Here is a 25903-nt window from a genome sequence, read left to right on the forward strand (position 1 = left end):
TGTGTGTGTGTTTGTGTGTGTGTGTGTGTGTGTGTGTGTCCAGGTTTTGTTAAGACGTTAATGTTGATTGCACAATGTATCTTAAACCATGTAAAACGCCTCCTGAAACTCAAATTTCTCAAGAAAAGACACAGGCAGCTTATCATTGTCGTTATCATACCCAGCATCTAGAAGTGCCTTCAGTCAAAACAGCTCAGAACAACAATCATGTTTTCACTTGTGTGAAGATGATAATCCAACAATGTTTTTAAATTGTTTTTTTCACTGAAGAAGTAGGAGAAACTTGTCAACCCATGAAATTATTTAATCCTTCAGTTAATCAGAAAAAGTGTCATCCAGAATCACCACATTTTGAATCAGGGTTGTTTGTGTTTGATGTTAATAGATAATAGATTAATACTATGTGTATGGGTCATAAGTGATTACTGAGAGGAGATATTTGTGTGACTCTGTGACAGATTGCATCTGGAACTTTATAAAACATTTTCAGGAAAATTGGCTCCATTACTGTTTGAGATGTTTAAACATTCGTGCCAACAATGCTCTTTACCACCCACTCTCACGCAGGCCTCTATCGCTTTAGTCCTCAAGAAGGACGAGGATCCTACTAGCTGGTCTTCTTTCTGCCCAATATCACTTCTATCGGTTGATGTGAAAATACTGGAATCAATTATATCTTCAGCGCAATACTCCTAGTTACTGTCCCCATATTCTACGTTTTGGATTATCAAAAGTACTGCACCAGTTTTGGTGCTATTAATGACTGATGTCTTTCTTGTTTTGTAATTTATTAGTATATAGTTAGTTTATCAGTAGTTCTTTCCCTTTAGGAATTTTAACATTCGTAGCTTTTGTTAAGGTGTTGGTCGTTCTGTCAACCAGTGTTTCTGATTAAATACTTTGAGATATTGCTCAATACCTGGACAAACTTCAGGAAGTGCACGCACACATTTTCCCAAGAAAAGTAAAGAAGCTTATCATTGTCTTTATCATACCTGCATCTAGAAGTGCTGGGAACTGAAAACCGAACACAGGAAAACAGAAAAACAACATGACTGCCACCGTAGCACCGTGACAGAAAGGAGTTCACGGCAGGTGCGCTACTCCCAGTCACTCGTCAGGTCATTATGTGACAGTTAGCATCCTGGTTCAATGCGCTGGCACGCAGACACATTCATACACTCACCTATAAAAACATACAATAACAGCAACAACAAAAAAACCCTAAAAACTACCCATACCTGGTCTTGATTGCACAATGCATCACACAACATTGTCAATCGAGGCCTCCTAAAACTGTGTGAGCTCACATTTTTCCATGAAAAGCAACAGACCGCTATTCATCTTCGTTATCATACCCAGCATGTGTATGGGTCATAAGTGATTATTGAGAGGAGAGATTTTTGTCACTCTATGCAACGTTTTTTAGGAAAATCCTTCAGACCCCTACGACTCAGGTCGGATTTATGGGTTGATGTGAGGATGTTATGCTGTTATGTACGTTCTCTACTGCCTCGTCTCAGTGCCTTCACTCTGTGGACAGAGACACTGAGACGAGGCACTTTAATGTCATGAAAGTGACAATAAACATAAAAGTCTGATGCTCCACAGATGATCAACACTTTTTGGACACTACATGAGCTTCACCCCCCTCAGTTCCATGTGCCAATTTTGTGCACAAGATGTCACAAATGATATCAGGCAACTTGGCCAAAATTGTGCTGAACAATCACCTCCCAGAAACCATTTGATATCACTCAGCCTGTGGTTTTTTTCTTTTATCTTTGGTCACACTGTCAGCGTGTTTCATGAGAAATAGTTGGTGAAATCACCTGCTGAAAGTTCTGTAAACCAGAACACAGGTTGGCACAGCCTCACATTTTCCTGAGAAATTTCTTACAGTTATGTTTAGAGCCAGGATGATGTTTTCCTACTCTGTAATTGGTTAAGGGAGACATGTGACAACACCTTACCATCAATCAAACAATATAAAAGCAGCAGCAGCAGCGATCTTGTTGATCACAGCTTTGGAGACTGAGTGAAGACGAGCGAAGAAAATATCTACTCTGCAAATCCACCATGTGTGAATCAGGTAGAATGAGACTTTCTTCTTCAAGATTTGAATTAATAATTTATCAAAGAGCAACTTTTAGTTTTCTGTGCCTGTGCAGGAAGATGTTGTGGATTTAAAAACAACAACAAAAAACTGATATTAAGTAATGAATTAATGGTAATAAATATCAATATGAATTCAGTGCTGGTTTTGACACTGATAAGGTTGAAACATGTTCATATGCATGTGATGAACCCCAGTCTTATAATTTAGAGGCTGCTCGGCCTCCAAGGGGCCAGTAATGAACAAAAATGAGGAGAAGTAACGTCCATCAGCAAGAAATTGATTCCTAACACTGTGTTGTTTCACTCCACAATGTTCAACAGTTTGTTACTGACAACAGTTCAACCTGTACTAAACTTCAACCTACAAGTTGCTCTTTAAGTCTTGTTTGTACAGAAAAGGATTAGGGTCACTGTAAAATATATGTGTATATATATATATATATATACACACACATATATTTCTTTTCAGAATTAGAATTAGTCAGAATTAAAGTCAGACTTGTGAAAAAAAAAGTCAGAACTAAATATTTTTTTTACAGTGGCCCTAATCCTCTTCTGTATGTTTGTTTTGTGATGAAATACAAAATGTTCTGCAAGAGAAATGCTTTAATCAAATAACAGGATGGAAACATGTTATTTTACACAGGCAAAACCAAGGTGGCATTCAGTGCAGCGATAGAGAAAGGTGGAGCATATGGACCACTCAACACACCCGTGACTCTGATTTACAGCAAAGTGTTCACAAACATCGGTGATGCCTACAGCAGCTCTACAGGTAAGGACATCACACGCAGCCTAAATCACCTGTAACTGTTAGATTGTTGATACATTTTACTAACTGGCCTGATGAATATACTATAGCTGTGTATCATTAATGACTTCGGTAATCTGATTACTATCTCTGCCAGATTATGAAGGCTTAAAGTTCACCGATGACCCATGCAGTGCCAGACCGATAAAAAAAACAGTTATACAATTACCAGTAATATTATAGTGTACATTAACAATGAAGTGTCTCGGTGCAACGTAGCAGTAAAAACTTGACATGTAGTTTCATTTATCTGGGCATTCATACTAATTTTGAAAAGTGGGTGGGACTTTTCCCATCCTAGTGTACTGGCTGAATCAATTTACATACGTTTAGTGATTTATTATCTTCAAACATGTTTTCTGGGGCACTTCCTCAGGATGAAATGGCAAAATGTCGACCTACTGATAATTTTTCTGATGCTACTATAGCCAGATAAAAGATCAAACCACCTGTTAAATGACATCTACTCTGCTAAAACATTTTCGAGAGGAGAAACTCCAAACCTCTGTTAAAATTGTCCCAGTAACATGTTTAATGCTTTCTACACCCATGCATGAAGTAGATGCATTTGTTTCCTTTACTGAATATTATTATGGCTACACACCACTACCATGTTGTAATTATTACTTTCACATTCAAAGCCTTCAGAAACCCATAAAACTGATGAACACTGTTGTTTTCACAGGTGTCTTCACTGCACCTGTTGCAGGTGTTTATTACTTCACCCTCTTCTTTCATGGAGGAGGAAACTATGCATCAAAGCTGCTGCTCTTCAAGAACAGTGAGATGATAGTCATGACATCTGATCACAAATCAAGCTTTGATGGAGCTGATAATGGAGGAAATGCAGTTGTCTTGCAGCTGCAGAAAGGAGACCAGGTTTATGTGCGCATGGAAGCAAATTGTACTGTTTGGGCATCGAGCAACCACACCTCCTTCAGTGGTTTCCAGATCAGTTAGAATCAGTGAAAATCAATGAATTCAGAAAGATGTTTCCAACAACCTGTGATCAATGATGCAACGACTCTGTTACCATTCAAATGTACATTTAGATTAAAACAGGTGGCTGTTGCTGTCATATTACTGTGATCAGCCAGAATATATCATTATTCCACTGAGTCTGAACTGATCCATTTACTGTTTCATGTCATGAAAGTGACAATAAATATCACAATCTGATGGTCCACAAAGGATCAACACTTTCATTTTGGACACTACATGAGCTTCACCACCCTCAGGTCCATGTGCCAGTTTTGTGCACAGTCACTTCAAATTTACCAGATAAAACTCAAATATTAAATATTTAATCATTGATCTCAGGTGTGAGGGAACTTCCTGAGTTTTAACCAATATGATTCTGCTTTTGCTTGCTGTCTTATATATCCACCATGATATTACAATGTTTAAGTTGTTGGGAAACTAAATACAAGTAAACTCATTATAAAGGAGTTCAGCCTGGAGGGGGTTCAGACCTCTTCCTGTGTGTCTGTACAACAAGAGGATATATGTGTGGAGGAGTTTAAGGAGCAGGTGGAGGATGTTTGATATGTTGTGGTGTACGAAGGAAGAAGAACAATGTGTCTTCAACCTGGAAAATGTCACAACCAGCTAAAGAAAGGTTGAATAACACCTTGAGTGAAATCATGTACGTCCTGTTGTTGTCTACAGTTAATGTGTGTTATCTCAAAGTGCTGTAAGAACTGAGGAGAGACTGCCTCTCCTCAGTCACGTCTGTGTGCTGCTGCTGATGGCTCCTAATGCAACAATAAAGATCTACTGAGCATCTGAACAAACTCTAGTTCATGTTTTTAGACATTAAAAATCATACTATTATTATTTTTTCAGCTTACATGTATGTATCTTTGTTAAATATGTCATAATAGCAATAATTATCAAGAGTTTTTTATTTTGTAGCATATTCACAATTTTAATCACATTAGTAACACTTCATAATAAACATGATTATTAAATGTTAAATCTATAATTAATTAACTTTAGTTTATATATATTTTTTCACTGTTAACAAGAAATGAAATGCTTCATAAATTATTATATTAATGTAGTGTCCAAAACTTTAATTTTGGACACTACATGAGCTTCACCCCCCTCAGGTCCATCTGCCAATTTTACGCAGAAGAGGTCACAAATGATATCAGGCAATTTAGCAAAAATAGTGCACAAGAGTCACCTTCCCAGAAACCCATTTGATATCACTCAGCCTGTGGTCTTTGGGTTGGAGCTGCATAAAGGAGACCAGGTGTTTATGCACCTGCCTCCAAACTGTCATGTCCGGGCATCTAACAACACCACCTCCTTCAGTGGTTTTCTTCTCAGTCAGTAACTCCAGAAGGACGAGTCCACAAACCTGAGATCACTGATGCATCTACTAAACTACCATTACAGTTTAAATTTGGATTCAAACTTTTTGTCGGATGCTAACAGGGTCTAGTCTACTTTAATTATACATATTATATTATACTTTGAAAGCACCAGATAATCTATTTATAATTAAAACAAGAGGAACTTCAGTTTAAATCTAAATATAAGTTTTTTTTTTTCAGTTTGAACAGGATACTGTGTGTGTGTGTGTGTGTGTGTGTGTGTGTGTGTGTGTGTGTGTGTGTGTGTGTGTGTGTGTGTGTGTGTGTGCATGTGTCTGTGTGTGCGTGTGTGTGTGTACGTGCAGCTTTTGTTAAAACGTTGATGTCGATTGCACAATGTATCTTAAACCATGTGAAACAATTCCACCTGAAACTCTGTCAGCTGACATTTTCTCAAGAATAACCACAAACAGCTATTCATTGTTGTAATCATACCCAGCATCTTAAGGTGCCATCAGTCAAAAACAGTTCAGAACAACAGTCATGTTTTCAGCTGTGTGACGATGCATTTTCCAGCTAATCCAATAGTGTTTTTAAATTGTTTATTTCGCTCAAGAAGTAGGAGAATCATGTCAACCCATGAAAGAACATTTAATCCTTCAGTTAATCAGAAAAAATGTCATTCAGAATCACCACATTTTGAATCAGGGTTGTTTGTGTGTTTGATGTCAAGAAGGACAAAGATCCTACTAGCTGGTCTTCTTTCTGCCCAATATCACTTCTATCGGTTGATGTGAAAATACTGGAATCAATTATATCCTCAGCGCGATCCTCCTAGTTACTGTCCCCATATTCTACATTTTGGATTATCAAAAGTACTGCACCAGTTTTGGTGCTATTAATGACTGATGTCTTTCTTGTTTTGTAATTTATTAGTATATAGTTAGTTTATCAGTAGTTCTTTCCCTTTAGGAATTTTAACATTTGTAGCTTTTGTTAAGGTGTTGGTCGTTCTGTCAACCAGTGTTTCTGATGAAATACTTTGAGATATTGCTGAATACCAGGTCAAACTTCAGGAAGTGCAGTGAACGCCCACATTTTCCCAAGAAAAGTAAAGAAGCTAATCATTGTCGTTATCATACCTGCATCTAGAAGTGCTGGGAACTGAGAACTGAACACAGGAAAACAGAAAAACAACATGACTGCCACTGTAGCATCGTGACAGAAAGGAGTTCACGCCAGGTGCACTACTCCCAGTCACTCATCAGGTCATCATGTGACAGTTGGCATCCTGGTTCAACGCGCTGGCACGCAGACACATTCATACACGCACAAAACATACAGCAACAACAACAAAATAACCCTAAAAACTACCCATACCTGATCCTGATTGCACAATGCATTACGCAACCTTGTCAATCAACGCCTCCTAAAACTGTGTGAGCTCACATTTTCCCATTAAAGCAACAGACCACTATTCATCTTCGTTATCATACCCAGCATGTGTATGGGTCATAAGTGATTATTGAGAGGAGATATTTTTGTGACTCTATGCAACGTTTTTTAGGAAAATACTTCAGACCCCTACGACTCGGGTCAGATTTATGGGTTGATTTAAGGATGTTATGCTGTTGTGTACGTTCTCTACTGCCTCGTCTCAGTGCCTTCACTCCGTGGACAGAGACACTGAGACGAGGCACTTTAATGTCATGAAAGTGACAATAAACATAAAAGTCTGATGGTCCACAGATGATCAACACTTTAATTTTGGACACTACATGAGCTTCACCCCCCTGAGGTCCATGTGTCAATTTTGCGCACAAGAAATCACAAATGATATCAGGAAATTTGCCTTAAATCGTGCTAAAGAATCACCTCCCAGAAACTCATTAGATATCACTCAGCCTGTGGTTTTTGGGTTGGAGCTGCAGATAGGAGACCAGGTGTTTGTGCACCTGCATCAAAACTGTCATGTTTGGCCATCCAACAACACCACCTCCTTCAGTGGTTTTCTGGTCAGTCAGTAACTCCAGAGGGATGAGTCCACAAACCTGAGATCACTGATGCATCTACTAAACTACCATTACAGTTTAAATTTGGATTCCAACTTTTGGTCAGATGCTAACTCAACTAGTCCGCTTTAATTATACATAAACAGTCACATCAAATTTACCTGATAAAACTCAAATATTAAATATTTAATCATTGATCTCAGGTGTGAGGGAACTTCCTGAGTTTTAACCAACATGATTCTGCTTTTGCTTGCTGTCTTATATTTTAAAATTGTGCTGAATAATCACCTTCCCAGAAACGCATTTGATATCACTCATACTGTGTTTTTCCTCTTTTTTACAATCAGCAGGAAAAAAACTAAATTAAATGTTCATTTCATTCTGTTTGTTCTTTGGTCACGCTGTCAGAGTGTTTCATAAGAAATACTTGATGATATCACCTGGTGAAAATGCAGTTAACCTGTACACAGGTTGGCACAGACTCCCATTTTCCTGAGAAATTCATGTTTAGAGCCAGGATGATGTTTTCCCACCACAAAATATTCTCTATGATTGGTTAAGGGAGACATGTGACAACACTTTGCCATCGATCGAACAATATAAAAGCAGCAGCAGCGATCCTGTTGATCACAGCTTTGGAGACGGAGCAAAGACGAGCTACAGTCTACCTGTAAACCCAACACGAGTGATCAACCGACCAGGATGTCAGGTAGAGTGAAACTTTCTCTTTGATGGCTTCAGGTTAAAATATTGTAAAATGGAGCCCAGACTCCAACACCTGCTCCTGACTTGTTGTGATGTTTTTCAGGATATTGTTTACCTGATTTTCTGCCTTTATGTCTTATAAAGTCTATAAAATCATATATATTTAACATTTGAGCATAATGATACCTGAAGAATACATCAGTTAGAAGTTCAACCTACAGGTTGCTCTTTAAACAATGCATGTAATGTGATGAAATGTACAAGATGAACACAGCAGAAATGCCTTGACAAAATAACCTGTTTCGTTTTATGGTAGGTAAGGTGTTTTTCACTGCAGTGGCAGACCATGGTGGAAACTTTGGACCCCGGCAGGGAGACACAACTGTGGTTTTTAACACCAACATTACAAACGTTGGTGGAGGCTACGACAACACTTCAGGTAAATACATCACATGCAGCCACACTCACAATCACCTGAGTTGATTGTCTGGAGTGCTGTTGAGACATTTTACATACTGGTTTAATGAATACAGCTGCATATTCAGTTACACCCCTCACCTGTTTCAGAAACTTTTAAATCTGATGAATACTCCTTTGTTTCCACAGGGATATTCAAGGCTCCTCTTGTAGGGGTTTATTATTTCACCTTCTCCTATCATGCTGGAAAAGATAATCAATCAGGGCTGTCACTGATGAAGAATGGCAACCTCATTGTCAAGGCCGTTGATAACAATCAGACAGCCCAAGGCTTCGCTGATAATGCAGGAAACTCTGCAATCCTGGAGCTGCAGAAAGGAGACCAGGTGTATGTGCGCCTGCCTGCAAACCATTATGTTTGGGCATCTGACAACACCACCTCCTTCAGTGGTTTTATGGTCAGTCAGTAACTCCAGAAGGATGAGTCCACAAACCTGAGATCACTGATGCATCTACTATACTACCATTACAGTTTAAATTTGGATTAAAACTTTTGGTCAGATGCTAACTGCATTTAGTTAGTTTTAATTACTTATAAACTTGCTCAAAATTGAGATAAAACTCAAATATTAAATATTTAATCATTGATCTCAGGTGTGAGGGAACTTCCTGAGTTTTAACCAACATGATTCTGCTTTTGCTTGCTGTCTTATATATCCACCATGATATTACAATGTTTAAGTTGTTGGGAAACTCAATACAAGTAAACTCATTATAAAGGAGTTCAGCCTGGAGGGGGTTCAGACCTCTTCCTGTGTGTCTGTTCAACAAGAGGATATATGTGTGGAGGAGTTTAAGGAGCAGGTGGAGGATGTTTGAGATGTTGTGATGTACGAAGGAAGAAGAACAATGTGTCTTCAACCTGGAAAATGTCACGACCAGATAAAGAAAGGTTGAATAACACCTTGAGTGAAATCATGTACGTCCTGTTGTTGTCTACAGTTAATGTGTGTTATCTCAAAGTGCTGTAAGAACTGAGGAGAGACTGCCTCTCCTCAGTCACGTCTGTGTGCTGCTGCTGATGGCTCCTAATGCAACAATAAAGATCTACTGAGCATCTGAACAAACTCTAGTTCATGTTTTTAGACATTAAAAATCATACTATTATTATTTTTTCAGCTTACATGTATGTATCTTTGTTAAATATGTCATAATAGCAATAATTATCAAGAGTTTTTTATTTTGTAGCATATTCACAATTTTAATCACATTAGTAACACTTCATAATAAACATGATTATTAAATGTTAAATCTATAATTAATTAACTTTAGTTTATATATATTTTTTCACTGTTAACAAGAAATGAAATGCTTCATAAATTATTATATTAATGTAGTGTCCAAAACTTTAATTTTGGACACTACATGAGCTTCACCCCCCTCAGGTCCATCTGCCAATTTTACGCAGAAGAGGTCACAAATGATATCAGGCAATTTAGCAAAAATAGTGCACAAGAGTCACCTTCCCAGAAACCCATTTGATATCACTCAGCCTGTGGTCTTTGGGTTGGAGCTGCATAAAGGAGACCAGGTGTTTATGCACCTGCCTCCAAACTGTCATGTCCGGGCATCTAACAACACCACCTCCTTCAGTGGTTTTCTTCTCAGTCAGTAACTCCAGAAGGACGAGTCCACAAACCTGAGATCACTGATGCATCTACTAAACTACCATTACAGTTTAAATTTGGATTCAAACTTTTTGTCGGATGCTAACAGGGTCTAGTCTACTTTAATTATACATATTATATTATACTTTGAAAGCACCAGATAATCTATTTATAATTAAAACAAGAGGAACTTCAGTTTAAATCTAAATATAAGGTTTTTTTTTTCAGTTTGAACAGGATACTGTGTGTGTGTGTGTGTGTGTGTGTGTGTGTGTGTGTGTGTGTGTGTGTGCATGTGTCTGTGTGTGCGTGTGTGTGTGTGCGTGCAGCTTTTGTTAAAACGTTGATGTCGATTGCACAATGTATCTTAAACCATGTGAAACAATTCCACCTGAAACTCTGTCAGCTGACATTTTCTCAAGAATAACCACAAACAGCTATTCATTGTTGTAATCATACCCAGCATCTTAAGGTGCCATCAGTCAAAAACAGTTCAGAACAACAGTCATGTTTTCAGCTGTGTGACGATGCATTTTCCAGCTAATCCAATAGTGTTTTTAAATTGTTTATTTCGCTCAAGAAGTAGGAGAATCATGTCAACCCATGAAAGAACATTTAATCCTTCAGTTAATCAGAAAAAATGTCATTCAGAATCACCACATTTTGAATCAGGGTTGTTTGTGTGTTTGATGTCAAGAAGGACAAAGATCCTACTAGCTGGTCTTCTTTCTGCCCAATATCACTTCTATCGGTTGATGTGAAAATACTGGAATCAATTATATCCTCAGCGCGATCCTCCTAGTTACTGTCCCCATATTCTACATTTTGGATTATCAAAAGTACTGCACCAGTTTTGGTGCTATTAATGACTGATGTCTTTCTTGTTTTGTAATTTATTAGTATATAGTTAGTTTATCAGTAGTTCTTTCCCTTTAGGAATTTTAACATTTGTAGCTTTTGTTAAGGTGTTGGTCGTTCTGTCAACCAGTGTTTCTGATGAAATACTTTGAGATATTGCTGAATACCAGGTCAAACTTCAGGAAGTGCAGTGAACGCCCACATTTTCCCAAGAAAAGTAAAGAAGCTAATCATTGTCGTTATCATACCTGCATCTAGAAGTGCTGGGAACTGAGAACTGAACACAGGAAAACAGAAAAACAACATGACTGCCACTGTAGCATCGTGACAGAAAGGAGTTCACGCCAGGTGCACTACTCCCAGTCACTCATCAGGTCATCATGTGACAGTTGGCATCCTGGTTCAACGCGCTGGCACGCAGACACATTCATACACGCACAAAACATACAGCAACAACAACAAAATAACCCTAAAAACTACCCATACCTGATCCTGATTGCACAATGCATTACGCAACCTTGTCAATCAACGCCTCCTAAAACTGTGTGAGCTCACATTTTCCCATTAAAGCAACAGACCACTATTCATCTTCGTTATCATACCCAGCATGTGTATGGGTCATAAGTGATTATTGAGAGGAGATATTTTTGTGACTCTATGCAACGTTTTTTAGGAAAATACTTCAGACCCCTACGACTCGGGTCAGATTTATGGGTTGATTTAAGGATGTTATGCTGTTGTGTACGTTCTCTACTGCCTCGTCTCAGTGCCTTCACTCCGTGGACAGAGACACTGAGACGAGGCACTTTAATGTCATGAAAGTGACAATAAACATAAAAGTCTGATGGTCCACAGATGATCAACACTTTAATTTTGGACACTACATGAGCTTCACCCCCCTGAGGTCCATGTGTCAATTTTGCGCACAAGAAATCACAAATGATATCAGGAAATTTGCCTTAAATCGTGCTAAAGAATCACCTCCCAGAAACTCATTAGATATCACTCAGCCTGTGGTTTTTGGGTTGGAGCTGCAGATAGGAGACCAGGTGTTTGTGCACCTGCATCAAAACTGTCATGTTTGGCCATCCAACAACACCACCTCCTTCAGTGGTTTTCTGGTCAGTCAGTAACTCCAGAGGGATGAGTCCACAAACCTGAGATCACTGATGCATCTACTAAACTACCATTACAGTTTAAATTTGGATTCCAACTTTTGGTCAGATGCTAACTCAACTAGTCCGCTTTAATTATACATAAACAGTCACATCAAATTTACCTGATAAAACTCAAATATTAAATATTTAATCATTGATCTCAGGTGTGAGGGAACTTCCTGAGTTTTAACCAACATGATTCTGCTTTTGCTTGCTGTCTTATATTTTAAAATTGTGCTGAATAATCACCTTCCCAGAAACGCATTTGATATCACTCATACTGTGTTTTTCCTCTTTTTTACAATCAGCAGGAAAAAAACTAAATTAAATGTTCATTTCATTCTGTTTGTTCTTTGGTCACGCTGTCAGAGTGTTTCATAAGAAATACTTGATGATATCACCTGGTGAAAATGCAGTTAACCTGTACACAGGTTGGCACAGACTCCCATTTTCCTGAGAAATTCATGTTTAGAGCCAGGATGATGTTTTCCCACCACAAAATATTCTCTATGATTGGTTAAGGGAGACATGTGACAACACTTTGCCATCGATCGAACAATATAAAAGCAGCAGCAGCGATCCTGTTGATCACAGCTTTGGAGACGGAGCAAAGACGAGCTACAGTCTACCTGTAAACCCAACACGAGTGATCAACCGACCAGGATGTCAGGTAGAGTGAAACTTTCTCTTTGATGGCTTCAGGTTAAAATATTGTAAAATGGAGCCCAGACTCCAACACCTGCTCCTGACTTGTTGTGATGTTTTTCAGGATATTGTTTACCTGATTTTCTGCCTTTATGTCTTATAAAGTCTATAAAATCATATATATTTAACATTTGAGCATAATGATACCTGAAGAATACATCAGTTAGAAGTTCAACCTACAGGTTGCTCTTTAAACAATGCATGTAATGTGATGAAATGTACAAGATGAACACAGCAGAAATGCCTTGACAAAATAACCTGTTTCGTTTTATGGTAGGTAAGGTGTTTTTCACTGCAGTGGCAGACCATGGTGGAAACTTTGGACCCCGGCAGGGAGACACAACTGTGGTTTTTAACACCAACATTACAAACGTTGGTGGAGGCTACGACAACACTTCAGGTAAATACATCACATGCAGCCACACTCACAATCACCTGAGTTGATTGTCTGGAGTGCTGTTGAGACATTTTACATACTGGTTTAACGAATACAGCTGCATATTCAGTTACACCCCTCACCTGTTTCAGAAACTTTTAAATCTGATGAATACTCCTTTGTTTCCACAGGGATATTCAAGGCTCCTCTTGTAGGGGTTTATTATTTCACCTTCTCCTATCATGCTGGAAAAGATAATCAATCAGGGCTGTCACTGATGAAGAATGGCAACCTCATTGTCAAGGCCGTTGATAACAATCAGACAGCCCAAGGCTTCGCTGATAATGCAGGAAACTCTGCAATCCTGGAGCTGCAGAAAGGAGACCAGGTGTATGTGCGCCTGCCTGCAAACCATTATGTTTGGGCATCTGACAACACCACCTCCTTCAGTGGTTTTATGGTCAGTCAGTAACTCCAGAAGGATGAGTCCACAAACCTGAGATCACTGATGCATCTACTATACTACCATTACAGTTTAAATTTGGATTAAAACTTTTGGTCAGATGCTAACTGCATTTAGTTAGTTTTAATTACTTATAAACTTGCTCAAAATTGAGATAAAACTCAAATATTAAATATTTAATCATTGATCTCAGGTGTGAGGGAACTTCCTGAGTTTTAACCAACATGATTCTGCTTTTGCTTGCTGTCTTATATATCCACCATGATATTACAATGTTTAAGTTGTTGGGAAACTCAATACAAGTAAACTCATTATAAAGGAGTTCAGCCTGGAGGGGGTTCAGACCTCTTCCTGTGTGTCTGTTCAACAAGAGGATATATGTGTGGAGGAGTTTAAGGAGCAGGTGGAGGATGTTTGAGATGTTGTGATGTACCAAGGAAGAAGAACAATGTGTCTTCAACCTGGAAAATGTCACGACCAGATAAAGAAAGGTTGAATAACACCTTGAGTGAAACCATGTACGTCCTGTTGTTGTCTACAGTTAATGTGTGTTATCTCAAAGTGCTGTAAGAACTGAGGAGAGACTGCCTCTCCTCAGTCACGTCTGTGTGCTGCTGCTGATGGCTCCTAATGCAACAATAAAGATCTACTGAGCATCTGAACAAACTCTAGTTCATGTTTTTAGACATTAAAAATCATACTATTATTATTTTTTCAGCTTACATGTATGTATCTTTGTTAAATATGTCATAATAGCAATAATTATCAAGAGTTTTTTATTTTGTAGCATATTCACAATTTTAATCACATTAGTAACACTTCATAATAAACATGATTATTAAATGTTAAATCTATAATTAATTAACTTTAGTTTATATATATTTTTTCACTGTTAACAAGAAATGAAATGCTTCATAAATTATTATATTAATGTAGTGTCCAAAACTTTAATTTTGGACACTACATGAGCTTCACCCCCCTCAGGTCCATCTGCCAATTTTACGCAGAAGAGGTCACAAATGATATCAGGCAATTTAGCAAAAATAGTGCACAAGAGTCACCTTCCCAGAAACCCATTTGATATCACTCAGCCTGTGGTCTTTGGGTTGGAGCTGCATAAAGGAGACCAGGTGTTTATGCACCTGCCTCCAAACTGTCATGTCCGGGCATCTAACAACACCACCTCCTTCAGTGGTTTTCTTCTCAGTCAGTAACTCCAGAAGGACGAGTCCACAAACCTGAGATCACTGATGCATCTACTAAACTACCATTACAGTTTAAATTTGGATTCAAACTTTTTGTCGGATGCTAACAGGGTCTAGTCTACTTTAATTATACATATTATATTATACTTTGAAAGCACCAGATAATCTATTTATAATTAAAACAAGAGGAACTTCAGTTTAAATCTAAATATAAGTTTGTTTTTTTCAGTTTGAACAGGATACTGTGTGTGTGTGTGTGTGTGTGTGTGTGTGTGTGTGTGTGTGTGTGTGTGTGTGTGCGTGTCTGTGTGTGCGTGTCTGTGTGTGTGTGTGTGTGTGTGTGCGTGTGTGTGCATGTGTCTGTGTGTGCGTGTGTGTGTGTACGTGCAGCTTTTGTTAAAACGTTGATGTCGATTGCACAATGTATCTTAAACCATGTGAAACAATTCCACCTGAAACTCTGTCAGCTGACATTTTCTCAAGAATAACCACAAACAGCTATTCATTGTTGTAATCATACCCAGCATCTTAAGGTGCCATCAGTCAAAAACAGTTCAGAACAACAGTCATGTTTTCAGCTGTGTGACGATGCATTTTCCAGCTAATCCAACAGTGTTTTTAAATTGTTTATTTCGCTCAAGAAGTAGGAGAATCATGTCAACCCATGAAAGAACATTTAATCCTTCAGTTAATCAGAAAAAATGTCATTCAGAATCACCACATTTTGAATCAGGGTTGTTTGTGTGTTTGATGTCAAGAAGGACAAAGATCCTACTAGCTGGTCTTCTTTCTGCCCAATATCACTTCTATCGGTTGATGTGAAAATACTGGAATCAATTATATCCTCAGCGCGATCCTCCTAGTTACTGTCCCCATATTCTACATTTTGGATTATCAAAAGTACTGCACCAGTTTTGGTGCTATTAATGACTGATGTCTTTCTTGTTTTGTAATTTATTAGTATATAGTTAGTTTATCAGTAGTTCTTTCCCTTTAGGAATTTTAACATTTGTAGCTTTTGTTAAGGTGTTGGTCGTTCTGTCAACCAGTGTTTCTGATGAAATACTTTGAGATATTGCTGAATACCAGGTCAAACTTCAGGAAGTGCAGTGAACGCCCACATTTTCCCAAGAAAAGTAAAGAAGCTAATCATTGTCGTTATCATACCTGCATCTAGAAGTGCTGGGAACTGAGAACTGAACACAGGAAAACAGAAAAACAACATGACTGCCACTGTAGCATCGTGACAGAAAGGAGTTCACGCCAGGTGCACTACTCCCAGTCACTCATCAGGTCATCATGTGACAGTTGGCATCCTGGTTCAACGCGCTGGCACGCAGACACATTCATACACGCACAAAACATACAGCAACAACAACAAAATAACCCTAAAAACTACCCATACCTGATCCTGATTGCACAATGCATTACGCAACCTTGTCAATCAACGCCTCCTAAAACTGTGTGAGCTCACATTTTCCCATTAAAGCAACAGACCACTATTCATCTTCGTTATCATACCCAGCATGTGTATGGGTCATAAGTGATTATTGAGAGGAGATATTTTTGTGACTCTATGCAACGTTTTTTAGGAAAATACTTCAGACCCCTACGACTCGGGTCAGATTTATGGGTTGATTTAAGGATGTTATGCTGTTGTGTACGTTCTCTACTGCCTCGTCTCAGTGCCTTCACTCCGTGGACAGAGACACTGAGACGAGGCACTTTAATGTCATGAAAGTGACTATAAACATAAAAGTCTGATGGTCCACAGATGATCAACACTTTAATTTTGGACACTACATGAGCTTCACCCCCCTGAGGTCCATGTGTCAATTTTGCGCACAAGAAATCACAAATGATATCAGGAAATTTGCCTTAAATCGTGCTAAAGAATCACCTCCCAGAAACTCATTAGATATCACTCAGCCTGTGGTTTTTGGGTTGGAGCTGCAGATAGGAGACCAGGTGTTTGTGCACCTGCATCAAAACTGTCATGTTTGGCCATCCAACAACACCACCTCCTTCAGTGGTTTTCTGGTCAGTCAGTAACTCCAGAGGGATGAGTCCACAAACCTGAGATCACTGATGCATCTACTAAACTACCATTACAGTTTAAATTTGGATTCCAACTTTTGGTCAGATGCTAACTCAACTAGTCCGCTTTAATTATACATAAACAGTCACATCAAATTTACCTGATAAAACTCAAATATTAAATATTTAATCATTGATCTCAGGTGTGAGGGAACTTCCTGAGTTTTAACCAACATGATTCTGCTTTTGCTTGCTGTCTTATATTTTAAAATTGTGCTGAATAATCACCTTCCCAGAAACGCATTTGATATCACTCATACTGTGTTTTTCCTCTTTTTTACAATCAGCAGGAAAAAAACTAAATTAAATGTTCATTTCATTCTGTTTGTTCTTTGGTCACGCTGTCAGAGTGTTTCATAAGAAATACTTGATGATATCACCTGGTGAAAATGCAGTTAACCTGTACACAGGTTGGCACAGACTCCCATTTTCCTGAGAAATTCATGTTTAGAGCCAGGATGATGTTTTCCCACCACAAAATATTCTCTATGATTGGTTAAGGGAGACATGTGACAACACTTTGCCATCGATCGAACAATATAAAAGCAGCAGCAGCGATCCTGTTGATCACAGCTTTGGAGACGGAGCAAAGACGAGCTACAGTCTACCTGTAAACCCAACACGAGTGATCAACCGACCAGGATGTCAGGTAGAGTGAAACTTTCTCTTTGATGGCTTCAGGTTAAAATATTGTAAAATGGAGCCCAGACTCCAACACCTGCTCCTGACTTGTTGTGATGTTTTTCAGGATATTGTTTACCTGATTTTCTGCCTTTATGTCTTATAAAGTCTATAAAATCATATATATTTAACATTTGAGCATAATGATACCTGAAGAATACATCAGTTAGAAGTTCAACCTACAGGTTGCTCTTTAAACAATGCATGTAATGTGATGAAATGTACAAGATGAACACAGCAGAAATGCCTTGACAAAATAACCTGTTTCGTTTTATGGTAGGTAAGGTGTTTTTCACTGCAGTGGCAGACCATGGTGGAAACTTTGGACCCCGGCAGGGAGACACAACTGTGGTTTTTAACACCAACATTACAAACGTTGGTGGAGGCTACGACAACACTTCAGGTAAATACATCACATGCAGCCACACTCACAATCACCTGAGTTGATTGTCTGGAGTGCTGTTGAGACATTTTACATACTGGTTTAATGAATACAGCTGCATATTCAGTTACACCCCTCACCTGTTTCAGAAACTTTTAAATCTGATGAATACTCCTTTGTTTCCACAGGGATATTCAAGGCTCCTCTTGTAGGGGTTTATTATTTCACCTTCTCCTATCATGCTGGAAAAGATAATCAATCAGGGCTGTCACTGATGAAGAATGGCAACCTCATTGTCAAGGCCGTTGATAACAATCAGACAGCCCAAGGCTTCGCTGATAATGCAGGAAACTCTGCAATCCTGGAGCTGCAGAAAGGAGACCAGGTGTATGTGCGCCTGCCTGCAAACCATTATGTTTGGGCATCTGACAACACCACCTCCTTCAGTGGTTTTATGGTCAGTCAGTAACTCCAGAAGGATGAGTCCACAAACCTGAGATCACTGATGCATCTACTAAACTACCATTACAGTTTAAATTTGGATTAAAACTTTTGGTCAGATGCTAACTGCATTTAGTTAGTTTTAATTACTTATAAACTTGCTCAAAATTGAGATAAAACTCAAATATTAAATATTTAATCATTGATCTCAGGTGTGAGGGAACTTCCTGAGTTTTAACCAACATGATTCTGCTTTTGCTTGCTGTCTTATATATCCACCATGATATTACAATGTTTAAGTTGTTGGGAAACTCAATACAAGTAAACTCATTATAAAGGAGTTCAGCCTGGAGGGGGTTCAGACCTCTTCCTGTGTGTCTGTTCAACAAGAGGATATATGTGTGGAGGAGTTTAAGGAGCAGGTGGAGGATGTTTGAGATGTTGTGATGTACCAAGGAAGAAGAACAATGTGTCTTCAACCTGGAAAATGTCACGACCAGATAAAGAAAGGTTGAATAACACCTTGAGTGAAATCATGTACGTCCTGTTGTTGTCTACAGTTAATGTGTGTTATCTCAAAGTGCTGTAAGAACTGAGGAGAGACTGCCTCTCCTCAGTCATGTCTGTGTGCTGCTGCTGATGGCTCCTAATGCAACAATAAAGATCTACTGAGCATCTGAACAAACTCTAGTTCATGTTTTTAGACATTAAAAATCATACTATTATTATTTTTTCAGCTTACATGTATGTATCTTTGTTAAATATGTCATAATAGCAATAATTATCAAGAGTTTTTTATTTTGTAGCATATTCACAATTTTAATCACATTAGTAACACTTCATAATAAACATGATTATTAAATGTTAAATCTATAATTAATTAACTTTAGTTTATATATATTTTTTCACTGTTAACAAGAAATGAAATGCTTCATAAATTATTATATTAATGTAGTGTCCAAAACTTTAATTTTGGACACTACATGAGCTTCACCCCCCTCAGGTCCATCTGCCAATTTTACGCAGAAGAGGTCACAAATGATATCAGGCAATTTAGCAAAAATAGTGCACAAGAGTCACCTTCCCAGAAACCCATTTGATATCACTCAGCCTGTGGTCTTTGGGTTGGAGCTGCATAAAGGAGACCAGGTGTTTATGCACCTGCCTCCAAACTGTCATGTCCGGGCATCTAACAACACCACCTCCTTCAGTGGTTTTCTTCTCAGTCAGTAACTCCAGAAGGACGAGTCCACAAACCTGAGATCACTGATGCATCTACTAAACTACCATTACAGTTTAAATTTGGATTCAAACTTTTTGTCGGATGCTAACAGGGTCTAGTCTACTTTAATTATACATATTATATTATACTTTGAAAGCACCAGATAATCTATTTATAATTAAAACAAGAGGAACTTCAGTTTAAATCTAAATATAAGGTTTTTTTTTTCAGTTTGAACAGGATACTGTGTGTGTGTGTGTGTGTGTGTGTGTGTGTGTGTGTGTGTGTGTGTGTGTGTGTGTGTGTGTGTGTGTGTGTGTGCATGTGTCTGTGTGTGCGTGTGTGTGTGTACGTGCAGCTTTTGTTAAAACGTTGATGTCGATTGCACAATGTATCTTAAACCATGTGAAACAATTCCACCTGAAACTCTGTCAGCTGACATTTTCTCAAGAATAACCACAAACAGCTATTCATTGTTGTAATCATACCCAGCATCTTAAGGTGCCATCAGTCAAAAACAGTTCAGAACAACAGTCATGTTTTCAGCTGTGTGACGATGCATTTTCCAGCTAATCCAATAGTGTTTTTAAATTGTTTATTTCGCTCAAGAAGTAGGAGAATCATGTCAACCCATGAAAGAACATTTAATCCTTCAGTTAATCAGAAAAAATGTCATTCAGAATCACCACATTTTGAATCAGGGTTGTTTGTGTGTTTGATGTCAAGAAGGACAAAGATCCTACTAGCTGGTCTTCTTTCTGCCCAATATCACTTCTATCGGTTGATGTGAAAATACTGGAATCAATTATATCCTCAGCGCGATCCTCCTAGTTACTGTCCCCATATTCTACATTTTGGATTATCAAAAGTACTGCACCAGTTTTGGTGCTATTAATGACTGATGTCTTTCTTGTTTTGTAATTTATTAGTATATAGTTAGTTTATCAGTAGTTCTTTCCCTTTAGGAATTTTAACATTTGTAGCTTTTGTTAAGGTGTTGGTCGTTCTGTCAACCAGTGTTTCTGATGAAATACTTTGAGATATTGCTGAATACCAGGTCAAACTTCAGGAAGTGCAGTGAACGCCCACATTTTCCCAAGAAAAGTAAAGAAGCTAATCATTGTCGTTATCATACCTGCATCTAGAAGTGCTGGGAACTGAGAACTGAACACAGGAAAACAGAAAAACAACATGACTGCCACTGTAGCACCGTGACAGAAAGGAGTTCACGCCAGGTGCACTACTCCCAGTCACTCATCAGGTCATCATGTGACAGTTGGCATCCTGGTTCAACGCGCTGGCACGCAGACACATTCATACTCGCACAAAACATACAGCAACAACAACAAAATAACCCTAAAAACTACCCATACCTGATCCTGATTGCACAATGCATTACGCAACCTTGTCAATCAACGCCTCCTAAAACTGTGTGAGCTCACATTTTCCCATTAAAGCAACAGACCACTATTCATCTTCGTTATCATACCCAGCATGTGTATGGGTCATAAGTGATTATTGAGAGGAGATATTTTTGTGACTCTATGCAACGTTTTTTAGGAAAATACTTCAGACCCCTACGACTCGGGTCAGATTTATGGGTTGATTTAAGGATGTTATGCTGTTGTGTACGTTCTCTACTGCCTCGTCTCAGTGCCTTCACTCCGTGGACAGAGACACTGAGACGAGGCACTTTAATGTCATGAAAGTGACAATAAACATAAAAGTCTGATGGTCCACAGATGATCAACACTTTAATTTTGGACACTACATGAGCTTCACCCCCCTGAGGTCCATGTGTCAATTTTGCGCACAAGAAATCACAAATGATATCAGGAAATTTGCCTTAAATCGTGCTAAAGAATCACCTCCCAGAAACTCATTAGATATCACTCAGCCTGTGGTTTTTGGGTTGGAGCTGCAGATAGGAGACCAGGTGTTTGTGCACCTGCATCAAAACTGTCATGTTTGGCCATCCAACAACACCACCTCCTTCAGTGGTTTTCTGGTCAGTCAGTAACTCCAGAGGGATGAGTCCACAAACCTGAGATCACTGATGCATCTACTAAACTACCATTACAGTTTAAATTTGGATTCCAACTTTTGGTCAGATGCTAACTCAACTAGTCCGCTTTAATTATACATAAACAGTCACATCAAATTTACCTGATAAAACTCAAATATTAAATATTTAATCATTGATCTCAGGTGTGAGGGAACTTCCTGAGTTTTAACCAACATGATTCTGCTTTTGCTTGCTGTCTTATATTTTAAAATTGTGCTGAATAATCACCTTCCCAGAAACGCATTTGATATCACTCATACTGTGTTTTTCCTCTTTTTTACAATCAGCAGGAAAAAAACTAAATTAAATGTTCATTTCATTCTGTTTGTTCTTTGGTCACGCTGTCAGAGTGTTTCATAAGAAATACTTGATGATACCACCTGGTGAAAATGCAGTTAACCTGTACACAGGTTGGCACAGACTCCCATTTTCCTGAGAAATTCATGTTTAGAGCCAGGATGATGTTTTCCCACCACAAAATATTCTCTATGATTGGTTAAGGGAGACATGTGACAACACTTTGCCATCGATCGAACAATATAAAAGCAGCAGCAGCGATCCTGTTGATCACAGCTTTGGAGACGGAGCAAAGACGAGCTACAGTCTACCTGTAAACCCAACACGAGTGATCAACCGACCAGGATGTCAGGTAGAGTGAAACTTTCTCTTTGATGGCTTCAGGTTAAAATATTGTAAAATGGAGCCCAGACTCCAACACCTGCTCCTGACTTGTTGTGATGTTTTTCAGGATATTGTTTACCTGATTTTCTGCCTTTATGTCTTATAAAGTCTATAAAATCATATATATTTAACATTTGAGCATAATGATACCTGAAGAATACATCAGTTAGAAGTTCAACCTACAGGTTGCTCTTTAAACAATGCATGTAATGTGATGAAATGTACAAGATGAACACAGCAGAAATGCCTTGACAAAATAACCTGTTTCGTTTTATGGTAGGTAAGGTGTTTTTCACTGCAGTGGCAGACCATGGTGGAAACTTTGGACCCCGGCAGGGAGACACAACTGTGGTTTTTAACACCAACATTACAAACGTTGGTGGAGGCTACGACAACACTTCAGGTAAATACATCACATGCAGCCACACTCACAATCACCTGAGTTGATTGTCTGGAGTGCTGTTGAGACATTTTACATACTGGTTTAATGAATACAGCTGCATATTCAGTTACACCCCTCACCTGTTTCAGAAACTTTTAAATCTGATGAATACTCCTTTGTTTCCACAGGGATATTCAAGGCTCCTCTTGTAGGGGTTTATTATTTCACCTTCTCCTATCATGCTGGAAAAGATAATCAATCAGGGCTGTCACTGATGAAGAATGGCAACCTCATTGTCAAGGCCGTTGATAACAATCAGACAGCCCAAGGCTTCGCTGATAATGCAGGAAACTCTGCAATCCTGGAGCTGCAGAAAGGAGACCAGGTGTATGTGCGCCTGCCTGCAAACCATTATGTTTGGGCATCTGACAACACCACCTCCTTCAGTGGTTTTATGGTCAGTCAGTAACTCCAGAAGGATGAGTCCACAAACCTGAGATCACTGATGCATCTACTATACTACCATTACAGTTTAAATTTGGATTAAAACTTTTGGTCAGATGCTAACTGCATTTAGTTAGTTTTAATTACTTATAAACTTGCTCAAAATTGAGATAAAACTCAAATATTAAATATTTAATCATTGATCTCAGGTGTGAGGGAACTTCCTGAGTTTTAACCAACATGATTCTGCTTTTGCTTGCTGTCTTATATATCCACCATGATATTACAATGTTTAAGTTGTTGGGAAACTCAATACAAGTAAACTCATTATAAAGGAGTTCAGCCTGGAGGGGGTTCAGACCTCTTCCTGTGTGTCTGTTCAACAAGAGGATATATGTGTGGAGGAGTTTAAGGAGCAGGTGGAGGATGTTTGAGATGTTGTGATGTACCAAGGAAGAAGAACAATGTGTCTTCAACCTGGAAAATGTCACGACCAGATAAAGAAAGGTTGAATAACACCTTGAGTGAAATCATGTACGTCCTGTTGTTGTCTACAGTTAATGTGTGTTATCTCAAAGTGCTGTAAGAACTGAGGAGAGACTGCCTCTCCTCAGTCACGTCTGTGTGCTGCTGCTGATGGCTCCTAATGCAACAATAAAGATCTACTGAGCATCTGAACAAACTCTAGTTCATGTTTTTAGACATTAAAAATCATACTATTATTATTTTTTCAGCTTACATGTATGTATCTTTGTTAAATATGTCATAATAGCAATAATTATCAAGAGTTTTTTATTTTGTAGCATATTCACAATTTTAATCACATTAGTAACACTTCATAATAAACATGATTATTAAATGTTAAATCTATAATTAATTAACTTTAGTTTATATATATTTTTTCACTGTTAACAAGAAATGAAATGCTTCATAAATTATTATATTAATCATTTAAACAGGGGTTTATTAACACCAGTTGCAACTTCATAATGAGCGTTTAAATAATATTTATAAATGAACTTTACAAAGTGTTATAAACACCAGTTGAGACAGTACAGTAAACAGTTGCTTAGTAAATAAATTCATTCATTCAACCTTTATTTGAACCTCAAATCATCTTTGAGGTCAAGCCCTCATTTTCAAAGATGTCAAGAGCACAAATAAAACAGTGAATTAGTTTCAGACTCAGTGGAGCAACAGGTGGCAGCCTGTCAAAGTGGACTGTAAGGTAACTGGAAACACAAGTGATTAAATACACAAAATCCAAACATGACACACTCTGAAGGAAATCATTCATCTACAACTGGAGATAATATACATATAACACACAACATTGCTGATTATGAGCTGGAACTGAAAACATTTGAATCCACTGAGCACAATTCACAGGACATGGAACTGCAATCTGAAACATATTGTGATGTTGAACAGTAGAAATAAAAATGGAAAAATAGAAGAACATAATTGTTAGCTGTATTTATAGAGCACCAGGGTCTAATATTGTCATTTTCAAGGAATGGATGGAAGAAATGTTTACGATGTCTAATCAAAAGGTCACATTAGTATGTGGGGATTTTAATATAGATCTGCTTAATCCAAGTTACCACAAACCAACTGAAGACTTTTTCAAGACAATAAAGTTTAAGCCTTTATCCAAATATCAGCAGAGCCAGCAGGACTACAACTCACTGTGCCACATTGATAAACATATTTACTAATGTTACAAACAACAATGCAACAAGTGGATTACTGATCAATGATATCAGTGACCACCTACCAGTGTTTACAGTCTTTGACAATGTTTACGCAGAGGGCTCAGGCAGTTCAATTCAATTCCACAAATTTAAGATTCATAAATGGTGCTTTTTTACACATTGGTATTAAATATTTGACCCTTGTAATACTTATTTTAGTTGTAAGTAACATAATTGTGTTCAGGAAGACTTCTAAAACCATAAGATGTTGGAAAAATGCGCTTACTTTCAAAAAATTTCACCAAACAGAGTCCTCATGTCTGGAGTGACTTCCTGTGAGGAGGCCAACTGAAACAACATATTATTGAATGACACAGCGACATCTAGTGGAGTCTTTCAGCATAACATACCTAAACTGAGTGCTAGAGATGGATCAGCTTCAGTTCAACACATTTTTCATGATACAGAAGATACTTTAACTCAAAATGTGTTTAAGGCAAGAACTGATGAGTTTCCCCATCATGTACATTAAATTAATCAGTGAAGGTCTGCTGCTCCAAAAACCTTTTTTAAAACTTTATTTTCACTCAGATATCATAATATAGTAATGAGTCCTAAATTTGAAGTTCGAGTTTCACCTTTATTGCCAAACATGGTTGTACAGTCCTGAGTTTCTTTGGAAACAAAGGAGGAAGTCAGATAACATTGTTACACAGGGAGGAAAATGTGGTGGATTTACTGATAAACTAAAGATGGTACTTTAACACAGGAGAACACCTTTTTTTCATTTTACTACAGTCTTTCCCCAACCTTAACTAAGATGTAAATATTGTTTCGACCTTTGTATGGCTTTATTGATAGGACAGTTTCACAGATATGACAGGAAACAGGATGAGAGAGAAACTGGGGCCGCTGCAGCGAGGACAAGGCCTCTGTACATGGGACGCCCACTCTACCAACTGAGCTAATGGGAGCCCCTGTAAGATGTGAATATTGTAA

At 38.2% G+C, this 25903-nt stretch overlaps 5 protein-coding genes across 5 annotated transcripts; all 5 read left to right on the top strand.

The window, feature by feature from the left end:
- Positions 1 to 2748: 2748 nt before the first annotated feature.
- LOC311251877 (complement C1q-like protein 4) lies at positions 2749 to 3889 on the top strand (the record flags this gene model as incomplete). Its single annotated transcript, XM_084344525.1, has 2 exons — positions 2749 to 2893; positions 3615 to 3889. The coding sequence occupies 2 exons, from the start codon at positions 2749 to 2751 to the stop codon at positions 3887 to 3889; spliced, it is 420 nt and encodes a 139-aa protein (XP_084200651.1).
- Positions 3890 to 7906: 4017 nt separating this feature from the next.
- Positions 7907 to 9493, top strand: LOC311251198 (complement C1q-like protein 4). The gene is made up of 3 exons (XM_084343553.1): positions 7907 to 7971; positions 8284 to 8406; positions 8574 to 9493. Exons 1-3 carry the CDS (start codon positions 7965 to 7967, stop codon positions 8852 to 8854), a joined length of 411 nt encoding a protein of 136 aa, XP_084199679.1. The 5' UTR covers positions 7907 to 7964; the 3' UTR covers positions 8855 to 9493.
- A 3178-nt stretch (positions 9494 to 12671) lies between these two features.
- Positions 12672 to 14258, top strand: LOC311251420 (complement C1q-like protein 4). Its single transcript, XM_084343816.1, has 3 exons — positions 12672 to 12736; positions 13049 to 13171; positions 13339 to 14258. The coding sequence occupies exons 1-3, from the start codon at positions 12730 to 12732 to the stop codon at positions 13617 to 13619; spliced, it is 411 nt and encodes a 136-aa protein (XP_084199942.1). The 5' UTR covers positions 12672 to 12729; the 3' UTR covers positions 13620 to 14258.
- A 3238-nt stretch (positions 14259 to 17496) lies between these two features.
- On the top strand, positions 17497 to 19049 carry LOC311251802 (complement C1q-like protein 4). Its single transcript, XM_084344445.1, has 3 exons — positions 17497 to 17561; positions 17874 to 17996; positions 18164 to 19049. The coding sequence occupies exons 1-3, from the start codon at positions 17555 to 17557 to the stop codon at positions 18442 to 18444; spliced, it is 411 nt and encodes a 136-aa protein (XP_084200571.1). The 5' UTR covers positions 17497 to 17554; the 3' UTR covers positions 18445 to 19049.
- Positions 19050 to 22287: 3238 nt separating this feature from the next.
- On the top strand, positions 22288 to 23878 carry LOC311251457 (complement C1q-like protein 4). Its single transcript, XM_084343870.1, has 3 exons — positions 22288 to 22352; positions 22665 to 22787; positions 22955 to 23878. Exons 1-3 carry the CDS (start codon positions 22346 to 22348, stop codon positions 23233 to 23235), a joined length of 411 nt encoding a protein of 136 aa, XP_084199996.1. The 5' UTR covers positions 22288 to 22345; the 3' UTR covers positions 23236 to 23878.
- Positions 23879 to 25903: the final 2025 nt, after the last annotated feature.

This window comes from Pagrus pagrus, assembly GCF_965226575.1.
Source record: "Pagrus pagrus genome assembly, chromosome: 22".
In the NCBI taxonomy this organism is placed as follows: domain Eukaryota; kingdom Metazoa; phylum Chordata; class Actinopteri; order Spariformes; family Sparidae; genus Pagrus; species Pagrus pagrus.

Excerpts from the sequence above, each read along its gene's own strand:
- LOC311251457 (XM_084343870.1), top strand. Across the intron at positions 22,788-22,954 it reads AGGCTACGACAACACTTCAG|GGATATTCAAGGCTCCTCTT; the intron begins GTAAATACATCA and ends TTGTTTCCACAG.
- LOC311251802 (XM_084344445.1), top strand. Across the intron at positions 17,997-18,163 it reads AGGCTACGACAACACTTCAG|GGATATTCAAGGCTCCTCTT; the intron begins GTAAATACATCA and ends TTGTTTCCACAG.
- LOC311251198 (XM_084343553.1), top strand. Across the intron at positions 8,407-8,573 it reads AGGCTACGACAACACTTCAG|GGATATTCAAGGCTCCTCTT; the intron begins GTAAATACATCA and ends TTGTTTCCACAG.
- LOC311251420 (XM_084343816.1), top strand. Across the intron at positions 13,172-13,338 it reads AGGCTACGACAACACTTCAG|GGATATTCAAGGCTCCTCTT; the intron begins GTAAATACATCA and ends TTGTTTCCACAG.